We start from the raw sequence: 22,880 nt of genomic DNA, 5'->3' as shown, positions 1-22,880 counted from the left end.
TCTACTAGTCCCCTTACATGGCTATCAATCACTTTGGTCATGCTTATTGTCTTCGCTACCATTATCTGCATATTGGTATTCTTTCTTATCCACTAACATTTTTGTCCCAGACACACAATTCTCAATCTTGAAGTGAACTTATGTACTTCAATAGTAACAATAAATCTAACTAGTCTCTACACCTTTTAAAGCCTTGTCCATTACCACTCCAATGTTAATATTGCCTCTAAAGCATGAGTTTTATCACTGGCATCATTTCTATATCCTCCACAATTACCATAACCCTTGTGGAAAATTCCCTTATAGATTTGAAGTGTGAATTTCTAAAGACAAAAGAAATGTTGGACAAATGCAAGAGACTGTTTTTTGACACTGCGAGATCAAGGTAGCAAATCGCTAGGACGTGACTCAAGACTCAAAAGTTCGTGATGCAATAGTCCTCAATTTCTCCATAACTCCAACAACAAATTTTATTGAAACACTATAACTTTATTGACTATACACGCAAAACCAACCATTCATATTGAAACACGTGTCTAGGCTAGATGATCTTAGAAAAAATGGAAAAGAATAAATTTGTGTAAACAGAAAATGTGTACAGTGATACAAAAGTAGTGTGTATAAAAAAATACATACAAAAGAAACTTTTGCATCTTCCACACCTCCCATCCCATCCCATTACAATTTATTTATTTATTTTTATACATTTTATTTTATATATATACATATATTTTCCCACGTGGTCAACCCTCGTCAAGTCTGACACACCTTTAGGCGCCCCAACTACCCCTACCCGGGCCCGACCATATTCAGACCTTCACACGATTTTTTTTCCTGTGTGAGCCGGACCTCATTCAGACCCCGCACCAACATTGTTCGACCTATGCCTTTGATTTGGGCTCCACACATTTGTTGTTTGAGCCTAGGCCTCATTCTATCCCGCATATTCTGGCCCAACACTCCATGCACTTCCACACCACACTTTTGCATCAACAATTTAACTAGATCGAATAATTCAGGATTGTTAACCAAACTACCATAGAATCCATACTCGACATTGACAACAACATTAGCGACTGCAAAGTTAGACCCTTGGGAATTGGCCTAATCAAGCATTGCAAAAGTGGGGAGCGATATAAACTAAAGTAGTTGACCTTGAATTCCTCAAGCCACACATATTCAAGCGAATATAGCTAACCAAAATAATAGTATTGTCCTTACGTTCCGATTCTCATTACTTTCTTTAACTAATATTTGTATCTACATTGTAGACGTACACCCTCTTCCCCACTCTATAATTAATCCCTACGCAATAATCCTTTACTTTAACCTTCCAATCCATTATCAAATAGTTTACCAAGAGTGACGGAAATATATTATAGAAGTTGACATGTTCATTGTATATCCATTTCATTGCTTTAATTCCAACAAGCTTTGAGTATATAAAATGTAGAATTTTATTAAAAGTTTCAAATTTATAAATATTTCTAAAATCATATGAATCAAATAAATGGAGAAGGTTTAAGAAAATATCCGAACTTAGTAAGCCACCTTTTATATAACAAAATTTACAATGCAGTATATAAACGAAAATATGACACGATACTATGATAATCTATACGTGATGAAAATATGACACGATACTATGATAATCTACCTGAGTGATATTCTAATGAAGGGAAGAAACCTTCACGATTGTTTTACAAATTTTAATATGAGAAACTCTGAAAGAAGAACGACTTTAAACAGTATGCTTAAGCGTAATAATAGTAGTGATGTTCTACAGAGGAGTGGAGGTATTACCAGTGTGGTTGCCTGCACCTGCAGAAGAATCTTTATCCCAGAAGAAAACGACTGGACTGTCGTCACAGATCTTGAGAGAGGAGGGAATTGGGGGAAGAGGGGGTACGTCTACAATGCCTTCCAATATGTGCAACACTTCACTCATCGACGGCCTCGCGTCTTCGTCGTCCTGGATGCACCATCCTCCCACTATGGCAGCCCTCTCCACTTGTTCTGCGTCTGCATCGTTCAACAATTTCTTGTCGAGTACCTCCATGGCGTTTCCTCTGCTGATCTGAGCTGCAGCCCACGCTGGAAAGAACAGCTCGCCGGATTCCGAGACCTTGTCCATGTTTCTTCGCCCTGCAATTATTTCGAGCAATGTCATGCCGAAGCTGTAGACATCGGCCTTCACAGTGATGGGCAGGCCTGAGAGCCACTCGGGGGCCAAGTACCCTCTCGTTCCTCTCATGGTCGTCAGGACCTTACTATACTCTCTGCCCAGGAGCTTCGCCATTCCGAAATCGGCCACCTTGGGGCAGAAATTGGAGTCCAGGAGGATGTTTTCCGGCTTGATGTCGCAGTGAATAATGCAGTCCCTGCACTTCTCGTGCAAGTAAACAATTCCCCGGGCAGTCCCCACCAAGACGTCGAAGCGCGTTTTCCAGTCCAACCACTTGTGTTGCTGATGTGTTTTGCCGAAAAGTAAGGAGCTGAGGCAGCCATTAGGCATGTATTCGTACACCAACAGTCTTCGGGAGCCCTCTGTGCAAAATCCCGGAGCCTAACCAAATTCACATGCTGGATAACTCCGATGGTACTCACCTCCATGCAAAATTGCTTCTCTCCTTGGCTCACACCCTCCAACTTCTTAACCGCCACCAGAGAGCCATCTGCTAGAGTTCCTTTGAAGACAGAGCCAAAACCGCCACCTCCCAGATGCTCAGAAAAATTCTTCGTTGCACTCTGCAGCGCTCTGTATCTAAATACAGTAAGCCCAGCAGGCGTGTAGTCTCTTCGAGACAAGCCCGGGGTACGCTTGCAACACCAGAGAAGAAACAATACAAAGGCCAAAATAGCAACTAGCCCGCCCATGATACCTCCCAGCACGCATCCGAGGGACGCCTTCCTATTGGAATTAGAGGAATGAGGCACATCAGCGGCATTTAACCGCAGAAACAGAGAGATCCCGTTGGAGGTATCGTACAGATTTAACAATTCACCGAACCACATTACACACGTCTGCAAAGTGTCGTTAACGTAGGCATATGCGGTGCAGGAGCAATTGCTGAGACAGTCTTCCTGGCACTGCCTTTGCCCTTTGTATTGAACCCCTCTGGGGGGCATAGATTTGCCACTTAATTCTACAAACACGTCGGTGGTGGTCCCGTTTTCGCCATGGCTGCATCGTAACGGCGTCTTCCGAACACAGCCGCTTGACCACTGCTGAGATTCCCATTCTTGGCTGTCTCTGGGGACAAAGCCTGGCACGCAGCTGCAGGACTGAATATTGTTATAGTTGCACGATCCATAAGGGCCGCATGCAGCAAAAACGTCGCATTGAGCGGCGGGCATTTGAACGATCATGATCCATTCTTTATTTTCGAGCATAATGTACGAGAGCAATTGTCCCGACTTATCCAGAACGAAACGGGATCCCTGCCCTAGTGAAAGGGTGAAGTACTTACACGAACCGTTATTGAAATAGCCAATATGGTACGGCCAACGAACATCATTCAATGCGGTGTATGTAATATTGCTGAAATATTCGCCGTTCCAAACACCGCTCTCCCAATATGATGTGTAATTTTTCCACATCAGCATGAACTGGGCGGCTCCGTTTGGATCGATCCCAAGGCTGAAGGGTCCAGGTCTCGGATCCCAAGAACTCCTCCACGACGATAGCTTTTGGTTATTACCCAACTTCATGCCTGGCAACCATGTATTTTGCGGATGGTCAAAGCTCTGCCAAATGATTTCAGTGTTATTCTTGGCACTCAGAACGACCAAGTTACCAGAATCCATTATCACAGCCGAAGAAGGCTTCTTCCCATTTCCCTTGGAGGACCAAACCATGCATCTCCCATAAGACAGACGTAGATTCCCATCCTCTGTGAGATTAAGAACACTGGAAGCGTTCTCTAACGGTTGTTCCACATTGGCCACCCAAGCGATTGTCTGCTGTGAAGCCTGGGCATACCAAATACCTACATACCATTTTTTAACGTTGTTGTCGTTGAGATTGAAAAATCCCAATTTGAAGATACCGCCTTTAGAAATCCTGGTCTGATTACCAGTGAGAGAGGTGCCTAATACTATGATGTCGGAAGCTGTGTCTGCCTCATAGCCGGGCTTTATCTGAAGCAGCAGCGCGAGGAAAAGCAAAAAACAAGACCAAATCTGCGGGAGTTGCTCTCTCATTCTCTTTTCATTCCCCATTATAAAAGCAAAAAACAAGACCGAATCTGCGGGAGTTGCTCTCTCATTCTCTTTTCACTCCCCATTATAAAAGCAATCAGCCGCCCTGTGCTACACCATTTTCTCAAATTTCTCAAATCCATTATAACGTGTTGAAGGGTGCGGTCAGGCCTATGAATGTTTTAGGTTCAACTTGAACGAATCGATACGGTAATACCTACACTAATGGCGGACTGACTGTATGACTTGTCTTCCACGTATGGATGAAATCTTCAACCACTCCATAATTAAAACGACGACTAAGATTGACAAAATATTGATTTTATCATTCAAATTGTTCACACTTGGAATAAATAAGGTGAGTCATGTTGAACTATTCCCTGAGACTTGTAAAAAACTTATTTTATTTGTCATTTTCCAACGTTAGCATATAAATTAATTGATTTATCATTTGTTTGGTTTTATCATTATCATACAGCTAGCTGCATGAAATTTCTAATTTGATTTTAGTTTTATAAAATTTATGAATACCAATTTTCTTGCTTTTATTTTTATAAAATTGATTAATAGTAAATTTTCAACTTTAATCTATTAAATTATTTGATTTATCATTGAAAATCCAGTTATATTAAATTTGTGATTCGCATTGATTCTAATGGATTGACATACCAAGAAAACTAATTTGGTGTTGAATTGATTTTGTTTGCCCGGTAAGCGAAGTTTGAAGATACAACAAAACAAAACAAAGACAGAACTTTGTACCGTGATCATTAAAAGCTTTTGGAGGGCCACAAACAATAATGATAGTTGGGGGAAAACCATTGGAGATAAATATATGAACGAACTAATCCTCTCAATTTGATTTATGAGATGGTCCATCGGAGATGGCAAATTGGCGGAGGTTGGGTTGGACGCTTTGAAGGGATTCGTTGCAATCACGCCTTTTCGGCTCCCCTCATCTCCATCCTCCGCCAAAAGGAAACTATAACTTCCGCACACATTGCCAATATATGTCACACTATTTGGCAATGATTAAGTTCAATTCGAATTCAAATTTTCTGAATTTTCAAATGAGGTTTGATATTAAGTTCAACTATATATATTTTTCAATATATATATGATATAAAATAATAAAAAATCAAAATTAATCGATAAAGTTATATGAGTCGCATTGAGTACTCATGAGCCACAAATCACAACCACTATTCACTTCACGCTTTGGGTGGCAGTGACAAGCAACATCTAGAAATTGAATTCAGGGATTACTAAGCACAATAGAGCAAGTACACTCACACTGAAGTTGGCTTGTGAAAATCTATCGACAACCATGGTAAATAAAGCCAAACGAGTGGCCACTGTGGGAAACTCACTGGCGGGAAGCAAAACAAGAGAAAACTATGTGTTGCCCATGGTTTTTCTCATAAACCTTAAGACAAACGACAAAAACAACCTAAAATCTAACATTGAACCCGAAAACTTTTTTAAAAAATTATAAAATTTGGCTTTAAGTTCGCCTTGAGGTTCGTCTTCAGGTTCGAATTCGTTGAGGTTTGAATTTGAGGTTCGACTATCAGGTTCGCCAAACCTGAAAGGATTTGAATTTTTTTTGGGTTCGCCGAATTTTGAACCTCAAGGTTAAAATTTGGCAAACCCTGTGACATAGCCAACAGGTACAATCGGTTCTCTGGTCACCCATCTTGGATGCAGGCCATTGATATGGGATTGTGCGACAATTTGACTATTGAATGGGAGGCTTTTCTCACAAATTTATATGATTCAGGTGCCTATATTGGTGATGGTGTGGACAGTTTGCGGTGGGAAGGCCTTACAAAGAATGGAAACCCCAAAGTCAATGACATTTACAACAATTTTCCATTGGCAGAAAAAACATTTCACTTCAAACTATGGTAGAAGGCAACGTGGGGATGGGAGATTCAAAAGAAATTTTTTTGTTTTGGGTGGCTGGTCATTCACAAAAGAATTCTTACCTAGATAACTTATAGGGTAGAGGCTTTCAAGGCTTGGACATTTGTCCCATGTGCAGGGTATAGGAAGAGGAGACAAACCACCTACTCATTGGTTGCACATTTGCTAAGGAGGCATGGACTCGGGTGACGGATTTTCTGAAGCTACTTTGTTTGGGTACCCCACACACACTGGAGCATTGTTTCATTAATTGGACTAAGGACAAGCTAGAATATCACTCTCTCTCGTCTATATTATATGGGTCATATGGCGTAGTCCGAACACTTGGTTGTTCAAAAACAAGATCTCAATGGTTTGGGAAGTGGTTAGGAAGGCCATCACATATTTTTTTGAGATTGGACCTATAAAGAAAATATTAAAGACAAGGAAGATCATATCTAAGAATATTAAGGGGCTCTACCCCATAGGATCCTTTGATGGGGCATGTTAACAGAGAATATGTGGTTGTGGAGTGGTCACTATTCTAGAGCCAGGGCGATTCTATCATTTCTGATGGCAGGGTGGCATGGGGACTAATAATAGAGCTGAGATCATTGCACTTTGGGGTGCACTCAATTTTGCAAACTGGCTTGGACTGGAAAACATTTTTGTTCATGGAGATGCAAAGAGTATTATTGATTGGGTCAAAGATTACACTCTTTTCTATTCCCATATCTTGTCCAACTGGATGAGCCACATCACAATCCTGACTTCCACCTCCCAGAACATCACATATACACACATATACAGAGAACATAACCAGGTAGCCGATCTTCTATCAAAGAGGGGTATCGATTCAGAGACAAGTATCACTTTGCGACATATGTGGAGGATAGACTCATGAATGCTAGATGCATTGACATCAACTAGGGTACTCTCCACATAATTTTGATGAAATATGTTGTAAATTTCTTGACTTGTTGTATGCCACAATGATAAGGAACTGATATCTATTTTGTATTTAGTAGTATAATCTAGCAACATTCTCACGGATAAGATAGGAAAATATGAATTTAGAGACCATGATTTGGAAAACTTATTTTTATATATATAAAAACTAAGACAAAATACTCACTATTTTGGACAGGTGATGTAAGAAAAAATACTTGGAAACCGACAATGTACTCTCTATTGATAGCTTTTTTTGTTAAAAAAAAACAAAACAAAGATAGAACATGTGGGAGTTGCTCTCTCATATTATTTTCACTCTGCATCGTAAGATCAATGAGTTTGCCCTGTTGTTGTTGGAATAATGTAGAAATGATATGTTCAGATAGAGTTAATGAGTTGTGTTCTTGTAGTCAGTGTTTGAGTCTATCTATCATGAGTTGTGTCTTCGTAGTTGGTGTTGTGAGTTGGTGATCTGAATTATTTGGATCTAGATTGTCCTAGAAGTTGTCCATGTGTGCCTATATAATGTACTAGTTGTCCAAGCAATTTGATCAATGAGATTTGATTTCATTCTTGTGCATCTCTTTGGTTTTCTAATATGGTATCAGAGCGAGAGAGGGAGATCTAGTGAGACTTCAAATCTGAGAGAAAGAGGGTTCAGATCCCTAACGAGGGCTTAGATCTGTGAGGGCTGTGAGATCTTGTGAGATCATGTTGTTATGGTGTTTCTCCCAAGTTTTTTATGTTTTTTGGTTGAGAAAAATCGTTGGAGTGTTCCCTGTCTGCAGCCGTTGTGTGCAATCAAGCTTTGGTTCTCGGTGGCTATCTGCAACCGTTGTGTGCAATCTGAATCTGTAGGTGGGAGGTATTCTCAGGCCTTGTCACAGGTTCCCTATAACAGTTTGGTTCTAGGCAGGGGACATGTAGATCGACTATAGACACATTTGGGAACTCATCGAATAATCTGTTGCAAACATTGAAATGCGAAAATGCCTTTATTTTCTCCACGGTGTGTTTGAAAGGTTTGAATAAGTTTAAACAACTATTTGCCGTCGTTGAATAGTTCACTCTCACCGTGAACTAATTCATTATTTTTTGAAGTAATGTGTGGTAGCATTAAATATTTTGATAAGAAAGTTTTATTTGTGGTGAACGTAAAGTTTATTATAAGGAGAGATAACGATTAAACTATTTTTTTATGGTTATAATGTTTGGTGAAAAGAATTCATATCAAGTTTGTTTTGGGAGCGTTAACTGGGTTTGGTAAAAAGGAGAAATACGAAGTGTTTTTTGGCTTTGTTTTTTATTGGAAGCAAGATTAAGTCTTGTTTTTTAGATCCTGTGCATTTGGAGGGAATCTGGTAAGACAATCATCACACAAAGAAAATATGCAAAGACAATCCCTGAAAGATTTCATATGTTTGAATACAAACCAGCGTCTACTCCTTTGGAACAGAATGCCAAGTTGTATAATGATGATGGATCTAAAGAAGTGAATGGAACTTTTTATCGTCAGTTGGTGGGAAGTGTTAGGTTCCTATACCAATAGGAGTCATAATTTTGAATGACTAAGGTTAAGCCTTGTAATATTGTACATACCTTTGATTTCTGCAAATGTTTTCCATATTATGTAAAAATTAAAAAATGAAAAGAGGGTATGTCCTAAAATAAAATCAAAGGACAAAAAGAATGAGAGAAGGTCAAAAAAATGAAAATATATGAACCCCAAAAAACAAAAAGAGACCATGAAAGTGTGCAAGTCGAAATGCCACCACTATTTACTTTTATGCATAATAATGATTGTGTGCAGCTTGTTATTTATGCCACAATCCATGGTAATCAAACTGTTCAATCTTGGTTATTTCATGCTTTGAATTTTATGTTTATAGTTAGAGAATAAAATCTGACCAAACAATTTAATCTTGGAAGATCATTAGATAGGTAGAGTCTGAAAATAAAAGGAGCTCATTGGTTTAATCTGAGCCCTTGGATGATATAAGGTTAGAAGTAGATATTTTGTTTTATAAAAGAAAAACGGATGATAACGGTTTACTAGCCTAAATGCACCCAAATAAAATGAAGAAAAAATGATAGGGTAAGTAATGGGTAAATAGAACAAAGGTTTTTGAAATCTAATGTTGATTGAATCAAAACACATACATCATGCTTAGACACATATTCTTTTATGTATGATCCATTATGGAAGCAAAAACAAAGGTTTGCAAGTTAATGTGATTAACTCTCCCTCATTCATTTTTCCCCTTACTTACTAATTTCTTATCCACAAGTATATTCTAGCACTTTAACTCCTTCAAGTCAAAGAGGCTCAGAGCATTTCTCTGACTTTTGGTGGGACCAGACCCTCAGCTTAATGAATTATGGACATCAAGTGTTAGAATCCCCTTCATGAAGTTCATTTTCCCCTTATTACCCTAATAGAACCCCTTTTCCTAAGGTTAAACTGCATTTGCCTAGGAAAAGTAAATAAACCCCCATGTGAATTCTATTTTCATTTAAAAAACCCACAAAAACATCTTATCCTAAGTATTGAGTCTATGTAAATAAAGTGCGCAAATATTACATTTCACATTATGCTAAGGATATACCCACTCCACCAATTTCATATTAATTTTTAATTTTATTATATAAATCCCATAAATACCTTTTCCCTTATATTAATTAAATCCCTTATATAAATATTCCAACCCTTAGTTTAAATATAAATTATAAATTACCCCATATCCCAACAAAACCATTAATCCCATCATTAAGCCCTGTCCGATCATTTTAACCCATCGCTAACTTATAAATAATCCCATACAGCCAAAGTTTAAAGCACTGGCCCCCCCCGAAACCCATTATTTTATCATGCGCGCACTTCCCTCGCCTGATTGCCATCCGATCACCATCCCCCTCATCCAACGGTTCACAACCATATCGTCCGTGTCCGATAGCTGATCGTTACCTGCGCGATAAAGCGGTCTTCCCCGGCGCCCCCGATGGCTACGTGTCAATCACTAGAGTAGATCGTGTGACCCCTCCAATCCACAAGAACTGAATTATGGCTGCCCCTGTTGCCATGGATGTAAGACCTATTACAACTCCCCATTTGGACCTAGACCACCTTCCCCTGGCAGAGAGGTTTTTCCAAATCAGAGATACCAGTGCATATGATGTCCTGCTCAAACTTCATTGTTTGAGTAGGGATAGATATCTAAACCATTCTAATGACATTGGTCTTTGGGAATCCAATTTTCCAAAATACCAATTTCCCCAAGTGCATGCCTTCCCTGAAATTGTCCATATGTGCCATTCTTGCTACATTCCTAGCCAGAGAGCAATAATGTCCCCTGACTAGAAAATCCTGTTTACCATCACAACTAAATCAATCAATGAGATGTTACAGCTCCAACTAGGCCCAAACCTAATCCCACTCTCCATTGGGGATTTGTTGGACCAATACTCCAAATTGAGTCTGTCTAGGTTAGCCCAAATATTCCAGACATTCATTGTAGAAGAGCAACATATTCCCAAAGATCCCCCTCCATATGTTTCTGCCATTTTCTCTGAAAGGGGAAAGCACATTGTCACTATGATATCATGCATTTTGGGTTGCACCACTGATGAATTTGTCGATGAGCTTATCCTGGCCTTCATGTCTATTTACACCCCAGGACAACCTCCTATTGTTTTGTATGATTATGCCCAGTTCATAGCTGAAAGAATGCATGAACAGTTCACCAGAATGCACAATGAGAGAGTATTTAAATACTCATCTGTTCTCTACCATATGTTCCTATACTATCAGCCAGATAGATTTCCTTTCACTCTTCAGAAGCTGGATACCAGAGGACAGCCCAGGTCTATCATATTTTGGACCCCACTCTTCCACAAGTTTCAATCACCATATACCTATACAGATTTCATTGATTCTTTTGTTCATCCAGTCATGACCATGCTGATAGGAAGCCCTCCACCTAGAATAAGTCAAGATATTAAAAGATTCCTCCATCTATCCAACCAAAGCAAAGTGGGAGATTGGTACTTTTACCAAAATCACACAGAAATAAGAATCTATGGTTGCCAGCTTGCACCATATAAACTGCCCAAATACCTCCCCATGAGGATATTTGCTCTAGAGTACTATAGACAAATAATGAACTCTGATGAGATCAATTTTGTCTCAACTAAGAAAATATCACAATTTAAAGTGAAAAACCAGTTGGGCCCCTTCATTTGCAATTCTAGAGAGGTAGGGGAGGAGGCAGACCAAATTTTGCAGCAAATGAAGTTCCAAAAGAGTTTCATGTGGAGGTATGACCCCCAGGAGTTTATGACCAGATTGAGAAAGAAGGTCAAGTTGGGACCTTATATTCATCACCCCATACCAGAGATAGAAAGATATGCCAATCAATCTAAGTGGGTGGAAAACACTCTTGTAGACAAGGATAGTACAAAGGTAGATGTAGAGAATACCTTGATTGACTTAGAAAGACAACTTGATGAGAGCTCATTTCTATAGGTACCTGAACAGCTAGAAAGAACCATGAGCACCCCTCCTATCATGTAGACTCCTCAGAATGAGGAAAAGAACCCCAAAAGGACCAGAGAGGAACCCTGAAGTTCAAGAATGGGCACATCAAATATGAAATATGAAACTAGTGAGAGAAAAAGGCCTAGGCTAAATCCTGTTTCAGAGCAGGAAGACACAGAAGGCTCAGTAGAAATAACTGATACTGAGTTGGACAGAAGTAAAGGCACAACTCTATCTGGGGAAACATAGGGACCATCCACATCACAGACCTATATTTTCGAAAGGCAACTATGTGTAGAAGTATCCTCATTCAGTAGGCCTGCTGATAAGGATAAGGATATAAAAGATAGATATAAAGAGATCAAGATGAGAAATGAGAAACTAAAGTCCCAAACTTATGCTTAGTATCTCAAACTCACACTTACCAATTAGACCAGGTTGATGTCAGCTTTCGACATCAAAGAGGGAAAACTACAAATGTCCTTCATAAAACCAACAGCACAATAGCCAAGGACATTAGCATATTACAAGAAAATTGATTTCGAGGTATCGGCAAGGGATATTCATCCCATAGACCAAATTGAATTTCATAAATAGGCTAGAGAAATGATATACTCCACCCTCGCAGGTAAAGCCATAGCTGCTTATCAGTTGCAAAATTCATTGAGCAATATCTCAACCCAATATCAGTTAGAGAAGGCCTCATCATAGGCCAAAGTTACTGTTAGCTTTGCTGAACAAAAAAATCAAAAATGGATTCAAAATGCTCTCAGAGGCTGCAAAAATGCTTATAATCATGCCAAAAGGATTCATTGATGTTGTTCAAGTTCTCAAATCATGGCCAAAGTCTTCCACCGATCGAAAAATTGCAAGGGGAAAGCCCTTTGGAGGGTAGAAATACATTGTTGGGAGGCGGAAATACCCCAAAAACCATGTAAATGTCAAGTTACAGGCCTAAGGATTCGTTTTTATCTCAGCCGTCGGATCTGGCCGATCAACGGTCCAGATCGCATCAGCATATCGCAATCAGGGGTAGTGGCAGTGGCAGTGACATAGTGGAACGCCGATGGGCGATCGCCGATATCGCATCGGCGAGTTGCAATGGAGCATGGCCTTTTGCATATATGAGCATTCGCCGATGGGCCGGACCCGACGGCATATTAACTCCTTTTGATAGATTATCGGGTCCGCAGCAAGGCCTTCACGTATGGTATGCTTCCGACCCGAAAAACTGAACCCGATGGCGTTATAAGCTATTTCTCATAGATTATCGGGTCCGCGGCAATATCGGTGCATCGTTGGGTCAGTGGTATCGGTAGTGGCAGTGGAGATCAGCGATTAAATGAGGATCGTTGATCGCGTGCGCGGATCAACGGTTCACGCTGCATCGGCTTTTCGCTATCGGCAAAACCAAAGGGGCGGGCCTTTACCATTAGTTATATGCCGATGCGATGGGCCGGACCCGATGGATGTACAGAGCTCCATTCTATATTATTTCAAATCCGCGTTCGGGCTATTTTCATTGAATTTTGTGTGTTTTTTAATGTATAGAGGAAATACAAAGGAGGCCTTGTTGAATGCTGAATGCGATGAGGCCCGGACCCGAAAGGTTCCGGGAAGTAAAATATATATTCTTTCAGATCCGGCGGAGGCATTATTAGTGTATTTTCCAATATTCTCATGTATTTTCAAATATAAGGAAAAGCAGAGGATCGGCGATAGCGGCCTGGATCGCAGTTAGCATATCGCCATCGGGGGAATCAGTGGCGCATAACATTTATATATATGAGTGCCAATAGTGATGAAGCCCGGACCCGATGGAGTCCGGGAAGCAAAGTGTATATATATTTCAAGTCCGCCAAAGCCATTTTTCGTGGTTTTGTGGCGATTTTACATGTATTTGTCAAATGTTAAGAAACAAAGGAGGGCCTGTTTAAACGTGCATTGCAAGCCAAAAGCGGACCCGATACTAAATAAAACCATGCCTCAAACCTTTAAAAAAAAAAAAAAAGTCAACATGGAAGCAGTGATGGGCGGGAATGAATAATTTGGGCAGCATTACTCTGTTTAAAAGCCAGAGCAATCATATTAAAGCCATTCAACGATTCAGCAGCAGCATTTAATCAACAGTATGGCCAAGGAGGAGCAGGACACCGCCGATCAAATCAGAGCATTCAGTGGTTATGGGTTGTACCCATATTTCATTCCACCTACCCAAAGAAGGACCGCAGAGAGCCAGAGGGAGGCAAATCCATTTACAACACAACCAAATTCGTATCAGAGGCCCATTCCTGAATGTAAATGTTGTTGGCCTTCATTTATTGATTCCTGCATGCATAACCAGCAAAGCAATTTTGTAAACAAATTCTATATACACCCAGAACAGAGATGTAATGGAGGGAGGGGTGTTTGATGAATGAGAGCTTATTGTAGCCTTTTAACTTCTGGAGACTGTTAATACTATGAGACCTGCAGCTTCTGGTCTTGATTTCCATTAATACAAGCTTCTTTTGCTATCACCTGCTCGCTTTTCACTTCTTCTATGTTCTAGGCTGTGCCTGCTTGCATTTATTTGATGTGTTGTGGATTTTTAATATCAGAGGGGCTGTCATCCCACCTCTATGTTAAAGTTTAGTGGTTCATTGAAAATTGTTTGCAGGTTGCTGTTGTTCTAATAACAGAGAGCTGTCATCCTCACTGTCTATTGAATAATAGTCTTACAGATCCTCTAACTGATTGCAGCTGGCCATCACAAAGCTCTGTGCATCTGCTGGTGCAATCAGTCTTCTCCATCATCACTTTTACCTTAAACCGTGAGTAGTTGGTGGTTGAAAGCCTTGTAATTTGGGGGTCTTCACCCATGTTTGGGGCAAATCATAATAGGAGTGGTTATCTGGCTTAAAAGTGTTGCACATCTTCCATTTATCTATCATCTTATCCAACATGATTGTTGAATTTTTAATGTTCCTGAGCATCACCGATTTACAACCTAGGTGAGTTTCTTGGGGTGATAACATTAATAGGCGCCGTTGCCGGGGAGAGGAGAATTGAAGCTTGGCTTCCCTGGGAGAACGACACAGTTTCAAACTTTGATGACAGACAAGGTTTGAACACAGATTTTGGTTGTAATCATCTGTCTGGCGACTCCACTGGTGGAAGACCATCCTTTGGTGACTCCACTCTGAAGTTCTGGCATAGCACGTGAGGCATACAAGAAGAAATCCGCAGAAGTCTCCAGCTGTTCCAGTGCCTGACCCTGAGAAGATTGTTAACCCGAAGAAAACATCACAGAAAGGAGCATCAGGATCAGGTAAGCCCAAGAAATCTTATTTGTCTCTGCATGAGGAGTTTTTAGTTCAGGATACACAGTTTGAAGATTTAGAGCCTAGTATTCCTAAAGAAGAAATACCTGCAGAGATTCATAAAGCTCCTTGTCCATTTAGTTCCCCTTTGAATCTCAGTCCAAAGAAAGCTTCCCATACTGTCCAAAACATCCCAATATCTTTGCCATCCATTACATTATTTCCTACTGCGCCATCTGCTAGTGTTCTTCCACAAATTCCAAACATGGCAGGACAGCAAGCACCTACTAGGATTGAAAGAATTGTTGCTGCTAGATATGGACCTTTGGTCTTGCCTGCACCTTTAAATGCCATGCCTACAAGAGAATATCAAAAATATATGCCCAAATTTACTGGAACAGAGGGAGTGACAACAGAAGAACATCTTGAAGCATTTTATAGTTACGCTGACAATTTAGATATCAGTGAGAATGATGTATGGATGAGAGTTTTTGTCCAGAGCCTTGATGGAGAGGCTAGGAAGTGGTTTAGAGAATTACCCCAGAGATCTATAACAGATATTGAAGCATTAGATGAGGCATTTTTGAAGCAATGGGGAGATAAGAAGGACCTGCTATATTATCATACAGAATTTGGAAACTTGAAAAGAGAAAGGGGTGAGTCTTTGCCTGACTTCAACAAAAGATTTAATAGAATGTATAGTAAAATACCAATTGAGGTAAAGCCTACCCCCACTGCTGCTAAACTCACATATGCCAATGCTTTTGACGCTGATTTCTGCTTATTGCTGAGGGAAAGACGATGTGCTACTCTGGGTGATATGCAAGAGGCAGCCCTGGAGGTGGAATCCAATATTATGGTAGCAGAGAAGCTCAAGAGTCAGGTTGACAGAAGAAGGCCGAGAGGTGAGGCTTCTTATTCCACTACATCAACTTCCGAGCCTAAGTTAGACAAAATGACCAAAATGATAGAGTCATTGGCTGCTGAAATTTCTAAGTTAAAGGTTGATCAGACTTCAGGCAAAACAAGGCAGCAAAACACATTTGTCCCAAGAAATCCAAACCCATTCAGAAAAGCAAATGAGCAGCTACAAATTATGCAAAGGGGTAAGAAGCAAGAGAAGATCATAAAGTAAAAGCTCCCTTTCAGAATGAAGTCATGGAGGGGGAACAATCTGACGAAGATGAGGATGAAATTCACTGCTTGGAGGATAAAGGTAATGCTACATTTTTAACATTGGCCGAATATGAAGAGTCATTGCTGCAAGAGCAAAACAGCCAGAGATGGGACAGTGGTGCCGTTCTGCAATCTGGTGAGCAGCAGCAAAGATATAATCTAAGATCCAAGGCAAAGAATGTAAAAGAAAACGCTGCGCAAGAAGCAGCTGCTCAAACAGTGCCACAGAATAGCAGGCAAAGAAGACCAGCAGCTGATCTTGTCACCCTCAAAGCCCCTGCTCAAGAGGTAAAAACTACTGATAAATCATTCTCGTCTTTCAGTTTTGAGTCAGAAGTTCAGAAGTTGAAAATAGCTGTCCCTCTGGCTGAGTTGGTTAAGAGTGAATTGTTTAGAAAACCCATCCTTGAAGCCCTTGAGCTAGAGCCTAACCAATCCTCCATTGACTCTGTCAATTTGCAAGACGACAAGCCTGCTGTTGTGCTTAGCCCCATGATTGAACCTGCAGATGATACTTCTCCATCTTTCTATGTTTCATTAACTATCCATGATAAAATCCTCCACAATTGCCTGCTAGACACAGGGGCCAGTCACAATTTAATGCCTAAAACTGTCATGGAAGAGCTAGGCCTTGATATCACTAGACCTTATCATGATTTGTTCTCTTTTGATTCAAGGAAGGTAAAATGCCTTGGATTAATTAAGGATCTGGCCATTACCTTAACCCAGCTGCCCATGAAAAGTATGATGATGGATATAGTGGTGGCTGATGTTCCTCCGAAGTTTGGTATGCTGTTATCTAGAGGGTGGATTAAGAGACTGGGTGGGACATTGCAGAATGATCTATCTTATGCAACTGTTCCAGTGTTTGGAGGAGAAAGCAGGAGGTTATATAGAGAAGCACAGCTGGCATATGTTATTAGTGATGAGAAGAATCCTACAAACCATCCCATATATGCAGTGGACACTGATTTTGGAGCTTGCATTCTCCAAATAGAAGAATCTCATAAGGCTGAATTGCAGATCAGGAAACCAACAGCTCAGGCCGAGCATGATACAAGAGGTCAGATTTGGGAGATGTTCTTTGATGGGGCATGTACCAAGGAAACTGCAGGAGTAGGGGTGGTGCTAGTGTCTCCACAGCAAGAAACAGTTCAGTTATCTGTAAAGCTGGTTTTTCAGGTGACTAACAACATAGCAGAATATGAAGCACTGCTGTTGGGCCTTCATGAAGCCAAAGATAGAGGAATAAAAAATCTGAAGGTATTTGGAGATGCTGACCTGATAATTCAGCAAGTAAACAGAACGTTCCAAGCAAAGCATCCAAGGCTGAAAGCTTATAGAGATGAGGTATGGAGAGTCAAAGAGTTCTTTGATTTTTTCTGCATTTCATATATTCCTAGGGCCCAAAATCAGCTTGCTGATTCCCTTGCTGTCTCTGCTAGTTTGTTCATCCCTCCATCGCCTCCCAAACTAGTTTATGAGGTACAAATGAAGTATAGACCCTCTGTGCCTGATAATGTCCACCATTGGAAGGTTTTTGATGATGATGATGAGTTAAATAGGTTCCTTCAAGTCATTGATGAGTTCTCTGAAATGCATATTGACCAAAATAATGATGCTTTGCTAGAGGATCCCAAGGCCCAACTTAGAAATAAAATTGGCAAGAATAGCATAGTCCAGCTTCCTAGTAACCATATTCCTAAGGGTCTAATTCCTCTTGAGAGATTGTTTGACCACAATGATGTGCCTTACAAAGCTGCCCAAAAAGAAGATCAGTCTGAAGTTTGCAAGCATGATATAGGAGGTCCAGGTCAGCCCAAATTCATAAATCTGTCCACTAATCTATCTGCTGATCAGAGTGCTGAATATTGCAAATTAATGAGGCAATTTGCTGATGTGTTCGCTTGGGAGTACAGTGATCTGAAAACATATGACAGGAATATAATTCAGCACAAAATTCCACTTGAGAAAGGCACTACTCCTTTCAAACAGAAGTTGAGGCCAATGAATCCTATGCTCCTTCCTCTGGTTGAGAAAGAAATTAAAAAGTTGTTGGCTGCTAAAATTATAGTGCCTCTTAGATATTCTAAATGGGTGGCCAATCTGGTTGTTGTGAGGAAGAAGAATGGAGAAATCAGACTGTGCGTTGATTTCAGGAATCTAAATAAATGCTCCAAAAAAGATAATTATCCCCTGCCAAAAATGGAGCGTTTGTTGCAGCAAGTCTCAGGTGCCAAAGTGATGTCTTTCATAGATGGATTTTCAGGCTTTAATCAAATCGCTGTGTATCCAAATGATCAAGAAAAGACAGCATTTACCACTCCTTGGGGCACATTCATGTATGCCAAAATGCCATTTGGGCTGATGAATGCTGGAGCCACCTTTCAGCGCGCTATGGATATTGCTTTTGTGGGTGAAAAGGATAAATTTGTGCTGATATATCTTGATGACATAACTGTTTATTCTGGCAGCCACCATGATCATTTACAGCATTTAAGAAAGGTGTTTTTGAAGTGCAGAAGGTTTGGGATTTCACTCAATCCCAAAAAATCCCAATTCGCTTTGGAAGAAGGCAAACTGTTGGGGCATGTAGTGTCTGCTGCAGGTGTTCAGATTGACCCAGAAAGAGTCAAAGCAATTCAGGCCTTGACTCTTCCAAGATCAAAGAAGGATATACAGTCTTTTCTGGGCAAAATTAACTTTGTAAGGAGGTTCATTCCTAATTTTGCTGAGCTGGTTAAGCACATAACCTCCATGTTAAAAAAGGGAGCAGAGGTGAAGTGGACTGTTGCGGCTAGAAGATCTTTTGAGTCCATTAAGATGGCTATTGCAGAAGCTCCTACTTTAATAAGACCTAATTATAGCAAGGAGTTTCATCTATTCTCATTTGCCTCTAAGGATACCATTGCAGCTGTCTTGTTGCAGCAAGATGAAGCAGGCCAAGAACATCCAGTTGCCTTTTTAGCAAGAATCTGAGGGATGCTGAACTAAGGTATGATATTATTGAAAAGCAGGCTTATGCTCTTATCAAATCTTTGAAGGCTTTCAGAGTATACATCTTGCATTCCAAAATAGTTGCATATGTCCCCTCTGCTGCAGTAAAGGATGTTTTAATGCAGCCTGATGCCGATGGGAAAAGAGCGAAGTGGATTGCAAAAATGATAGAATTCAACATAGAGCTGAAGCCCACCAAGCTGATAAGAGGTCAGGGACTTGCTAAACTGTTGGCTGAAGAAAATTGCAGCTCTTTGGACATTGATTGCTTGTTCAATATAGCAGAAAATGGTCAAATGGAAGAGCGTGAAATAACTGAAACGCAGAAGGGACAGTCAGTGGCCCAGAACCTAGCTTCATGTAGCTGGTATGCTGCGATAATTAATTTCCTGCTAAAACTAGAAGTTCCTTCGGAAATTTCTCAAAGTCAAGAAAGAACATTAAAACTCAAGGCAACGAAATATTGCATCAATGGTGGCTTGCTTTATTGGAGGGACCCATCTGGAGTGCTTTTAAGATGCTTGGATAAACAGCAGTCAATAGAAGCTATGCAGCAGTTCCATGACAGCATGTGTGGGGGACATCATTATTGGAGAACTACAGCCCAAAAGATTCTCAGAGCCGGATACTATTGGCCCTCTTTATTTTCTGACGTATTTGCTTTTGTTAAATCTTGTGACAGGTGCCAGAGATTTGAAGGTAAGCAGCAGTTGAAATCCCTGCCCTTAAAGCCAATAATTGCAAAAGGACCTTTTCAGCAGTGGGGCTTGGATTTCATTGGTGAAATCAACCCACATTCCAGTGGCCAGCACAGATGGATATTAGTTGCCACTGATTATTTTACAAAATGGATTGAAGCAATCCCAACAAGGAAGGCTGATCATAATGTGGTGATGAAATTTTTATCTGAAAACATTTTCAGCAGATTCGGTTGCCCACATAAGCTTATAACAGATAATGCAGCAGCCTTCAAGGCGAAAGAGTTGGTGGAAATGTGTGATTCAATGGGCATTAAACTTGTCCATTCCACCTCCTATTACCCCCAAGGGAATGGTCTAGCAGAATCCTCTAATAAAAGTCTGATCAGGATTATTAAGAAACTGTTAGAGGATAATAAGAAGAATTGGGATGCCAAGTTGAAGTATGCACTTTGGGCGGACAGAGTGACCATTAAGAGATCTACAAGCTGTTCTCCTTTCAAGCTGGTATATGGTACTGATGCTGTTTTTCCCATTCAACTTACCCTCCCTGTGGCAAAGCTGCTCCAAACAACACAGAATGAAGAAGATGATATGGCCAACAGAATCACTGATTTAACAGAATGATATCAGACCAGAGAATAGCTGATTGAAAAAGCTGCAGTACATCAACAAAAGGTCAAGGAAGCCTTTGACAAGAAGACAAAAAGAAACAATTTCCAGGTTGGTGATTTGGTCATGAAATGGGATTCTTTTAAAGAAAAGAAAGGCAATCATGGGAAGTTTGATGCTCTTTGGACAGGCCCTTTCATCATTTCACAGATTCAAGGGAACAATACCTTCATACTGAAAAGTATGGGAGGAGAACCAGTCTTTGATGGCCCAGTTAATGGGCGGTTTCTGAAGAATTATGTGATTTAAGGTCTTTTGGCCTTAAAAGCTGTAAATATTCTGCTTTTATCAGTTTTTAGTGTAGCTGTAATAGACTCCATGCCCAATGGAACACTAGGAATTTTGGCTAATTTGTTTGCTGCTGGAAAGGCATTGATCTACAGGTTCTTGAGACCTCACAGGGAGGATCTCATCCCCAGAAGGAGCCAGTGTTAGCTTTGCTGAACAAAAAAATCAAAAATGGATTCAAAATGCTCTCAGAGGCTGCAAAAATGCTTATAATCATGCCAAAAGGATTCATTGATGCTGTTCAAGTTCTCAAATCATGGCCAAAGTCTTCCACCGATCGAAAAATGGCAAGGGGAAAGCCCTTTGGAGGGTAGAAATACATTGTTGGGAGGCGGAAATACCTCAAAAACCATGTAAATGTCAAGTTACAGGCCTAAGGATTCGTTTTTATCTCAGCCGTCGGATCTGGCCGATCAATGGTCCAGATCGCATCAGCATATCGCAATCGGGGGTAGTGGCAGTGGCAGCGACATAGTGTAACGCCGATGGGCGATCGCTGATATCGCATCGGCGAGTTGCAATGGAGCATGGCCTTTTGCATATATGAGCATTCGTCGATGGGCCAGACCCGACGGCATATTAACTCCTTTTGATAGATTATCGGGTCCGCAGCAAGGCCTTCACGTATGGTATGCTTCCAACCCGAAAAACTGAACCCGATGGCATTATAAGCTATTTCTCATAGATTATCGGGTCCGCGGCAATATCGGCGCATCGTTGGGTCAGTGGTATCGGTAGTGGCAGTGGAGATCAGCGATTAAATGAGGATCGTTGATTGCGTGCGTGGATCACCGGTTCACGCTGCGTCGGCTTTTCGCTATCGGAAAAACCAAAGGGGCGGGCCTTTACCATTAGTTATATGCCGATGCGATGGGCTGGACCCGATGGATGTACAGAGCTCCATTCTATATTATTTCAAATCTGCGCCTGGGCTATTTTCATTAAATTTTGTGTGTTTTTTAATGTATAGAGGAAATACAAAGGAGGCCTTGTTGAATGCTGAATGCGATGAGGCCCGGACCCGAAAGGTTCCGAGAAGTAAAATATATATTCTTTCAGATCCGGCGGAGGCATTATTAGTGTATTTTCCAATATTCTCATGTATTTTCAAATATAAGGAAAAGCAGAGGATCGGCGATAGCGGCCTGGATCGCAGTCGGCATATCGCCATCGGGGGAATCAGTGGCGCATACCATTTATATATATGAGTGCCGATAGCGATGAAGCCCAGACCCGATGGAGTCCGGGAAGCAAAGTGTATATATATTTCAAGTCCGCCAAAGCCATTTTTCGTGGTTTTGTGGCGATTTTACATGTATTTGTCAAATGTTAAGAAACAAAGGAGGGCCTGTTTAAACATACATTGCAAGCCAAAAGCGGACCCGATACTAAATAAAACCATGCCTCAAACCTTTAAAAAAAAAAAATGTCAACATGGAAGCAGTGATGGGCGGGAATGAATAATTTGGGCAGCATTACTCTGTTTAAAAGCCAGAGAAATCATATTAAAGCCATTCAACGATTCAGCAGCAGCATTTAATCAACAGTATGGCCGAGGAGGAGCAGGACACCGCTGATCAAATGAGAGCATTCAGTGGTTATGAGTTGTACCCATATTTCATTCCACCTACCCAAAGAAGGACCGCAGAGAGCCAGAGGGAGGCAAATCCATTTACAACACAACAAGATTCGTATCAGAGGCCCATTCCTGAATGTAAATGTTGTTGGCCTTCATTTATTGATTCCTGCATGCATAACCAGCAAAGCAATTTTGTAAACAAATTCTATATACACCCAGAACAGAGATGTAATGGAGGGAGGGGTGTTTGATGAATGAGAGCTTAATGTAGCCTTTTAACTTCTGGAGACTGTTAATACTATGAGACCTGCAGCTTCTGGTCTTGATTTCCATTAATACAAGCTTCTTTTGCTATCATCTGCTCGCTTTTCACTTCTTCTATGTTCTAGGCTGTGCCTGCTTGCATTTATTTGATGTGCTGTGGATTTTTAATATCAGAGGGGCTGTCATCCCACCTCTATGTTAAAGTTTAGTGGTTCATTGAAAATTGTTTGCAGGTTGCTATTGTTCTAATAACAGAGAGCTGTCATCCTCACTGTCTATTGAATAATAGTCTTACAGATCCTCTAACTGGTTGC

General features: G+C 40.7%; 1 protein-coding gene across 1 annotated transcript in view; it reads right to left on the bottom strand.

Annotated features, from left to right (window-relative positions):
- Positions 1-1,780: 1,780 nt before the first annotated feature.
- LOC149233694 (G-type lectin S-receptor-like serine/threonine-protein kinase At2g19130) overlaps positions 1,781-22,880 on the bottom strand; it is a 49,042-nt gene continuing 27,942 nt past the window's right edge. The window contains 3 exon segments of the mRNA XM_089382264.1: positions 1,781-2,562; positions 2,565-4,271; positions 4,394-4,470. Coding sequence (XP_089238390.1) covers positions 1,781-2,562; positions 2,565-4,271; positions 4,394-4,470 — 2,566 coding nt within the window.

The sequence above is a fragment of the Pinus tabuliformis genome, chromosome J (assembly GCF_031772625.1).
Source record: "Pinus tabuliformis cultivar Carrire ecotype Pingquan chromosome J, CPIR1, whole genome shotgun sequence".
NCBI classification, from domain to species: Eukaryota; Viridiplantae; Streptophyta; class Pinopsida; order Pinales; family Pinaceae; genus Pinus; species Pinus tabuliformis.
Note: the sequence above shows the minus strand (reverse complement) of the source record. Positions and strands in the feature narration are given on the sequence as shown.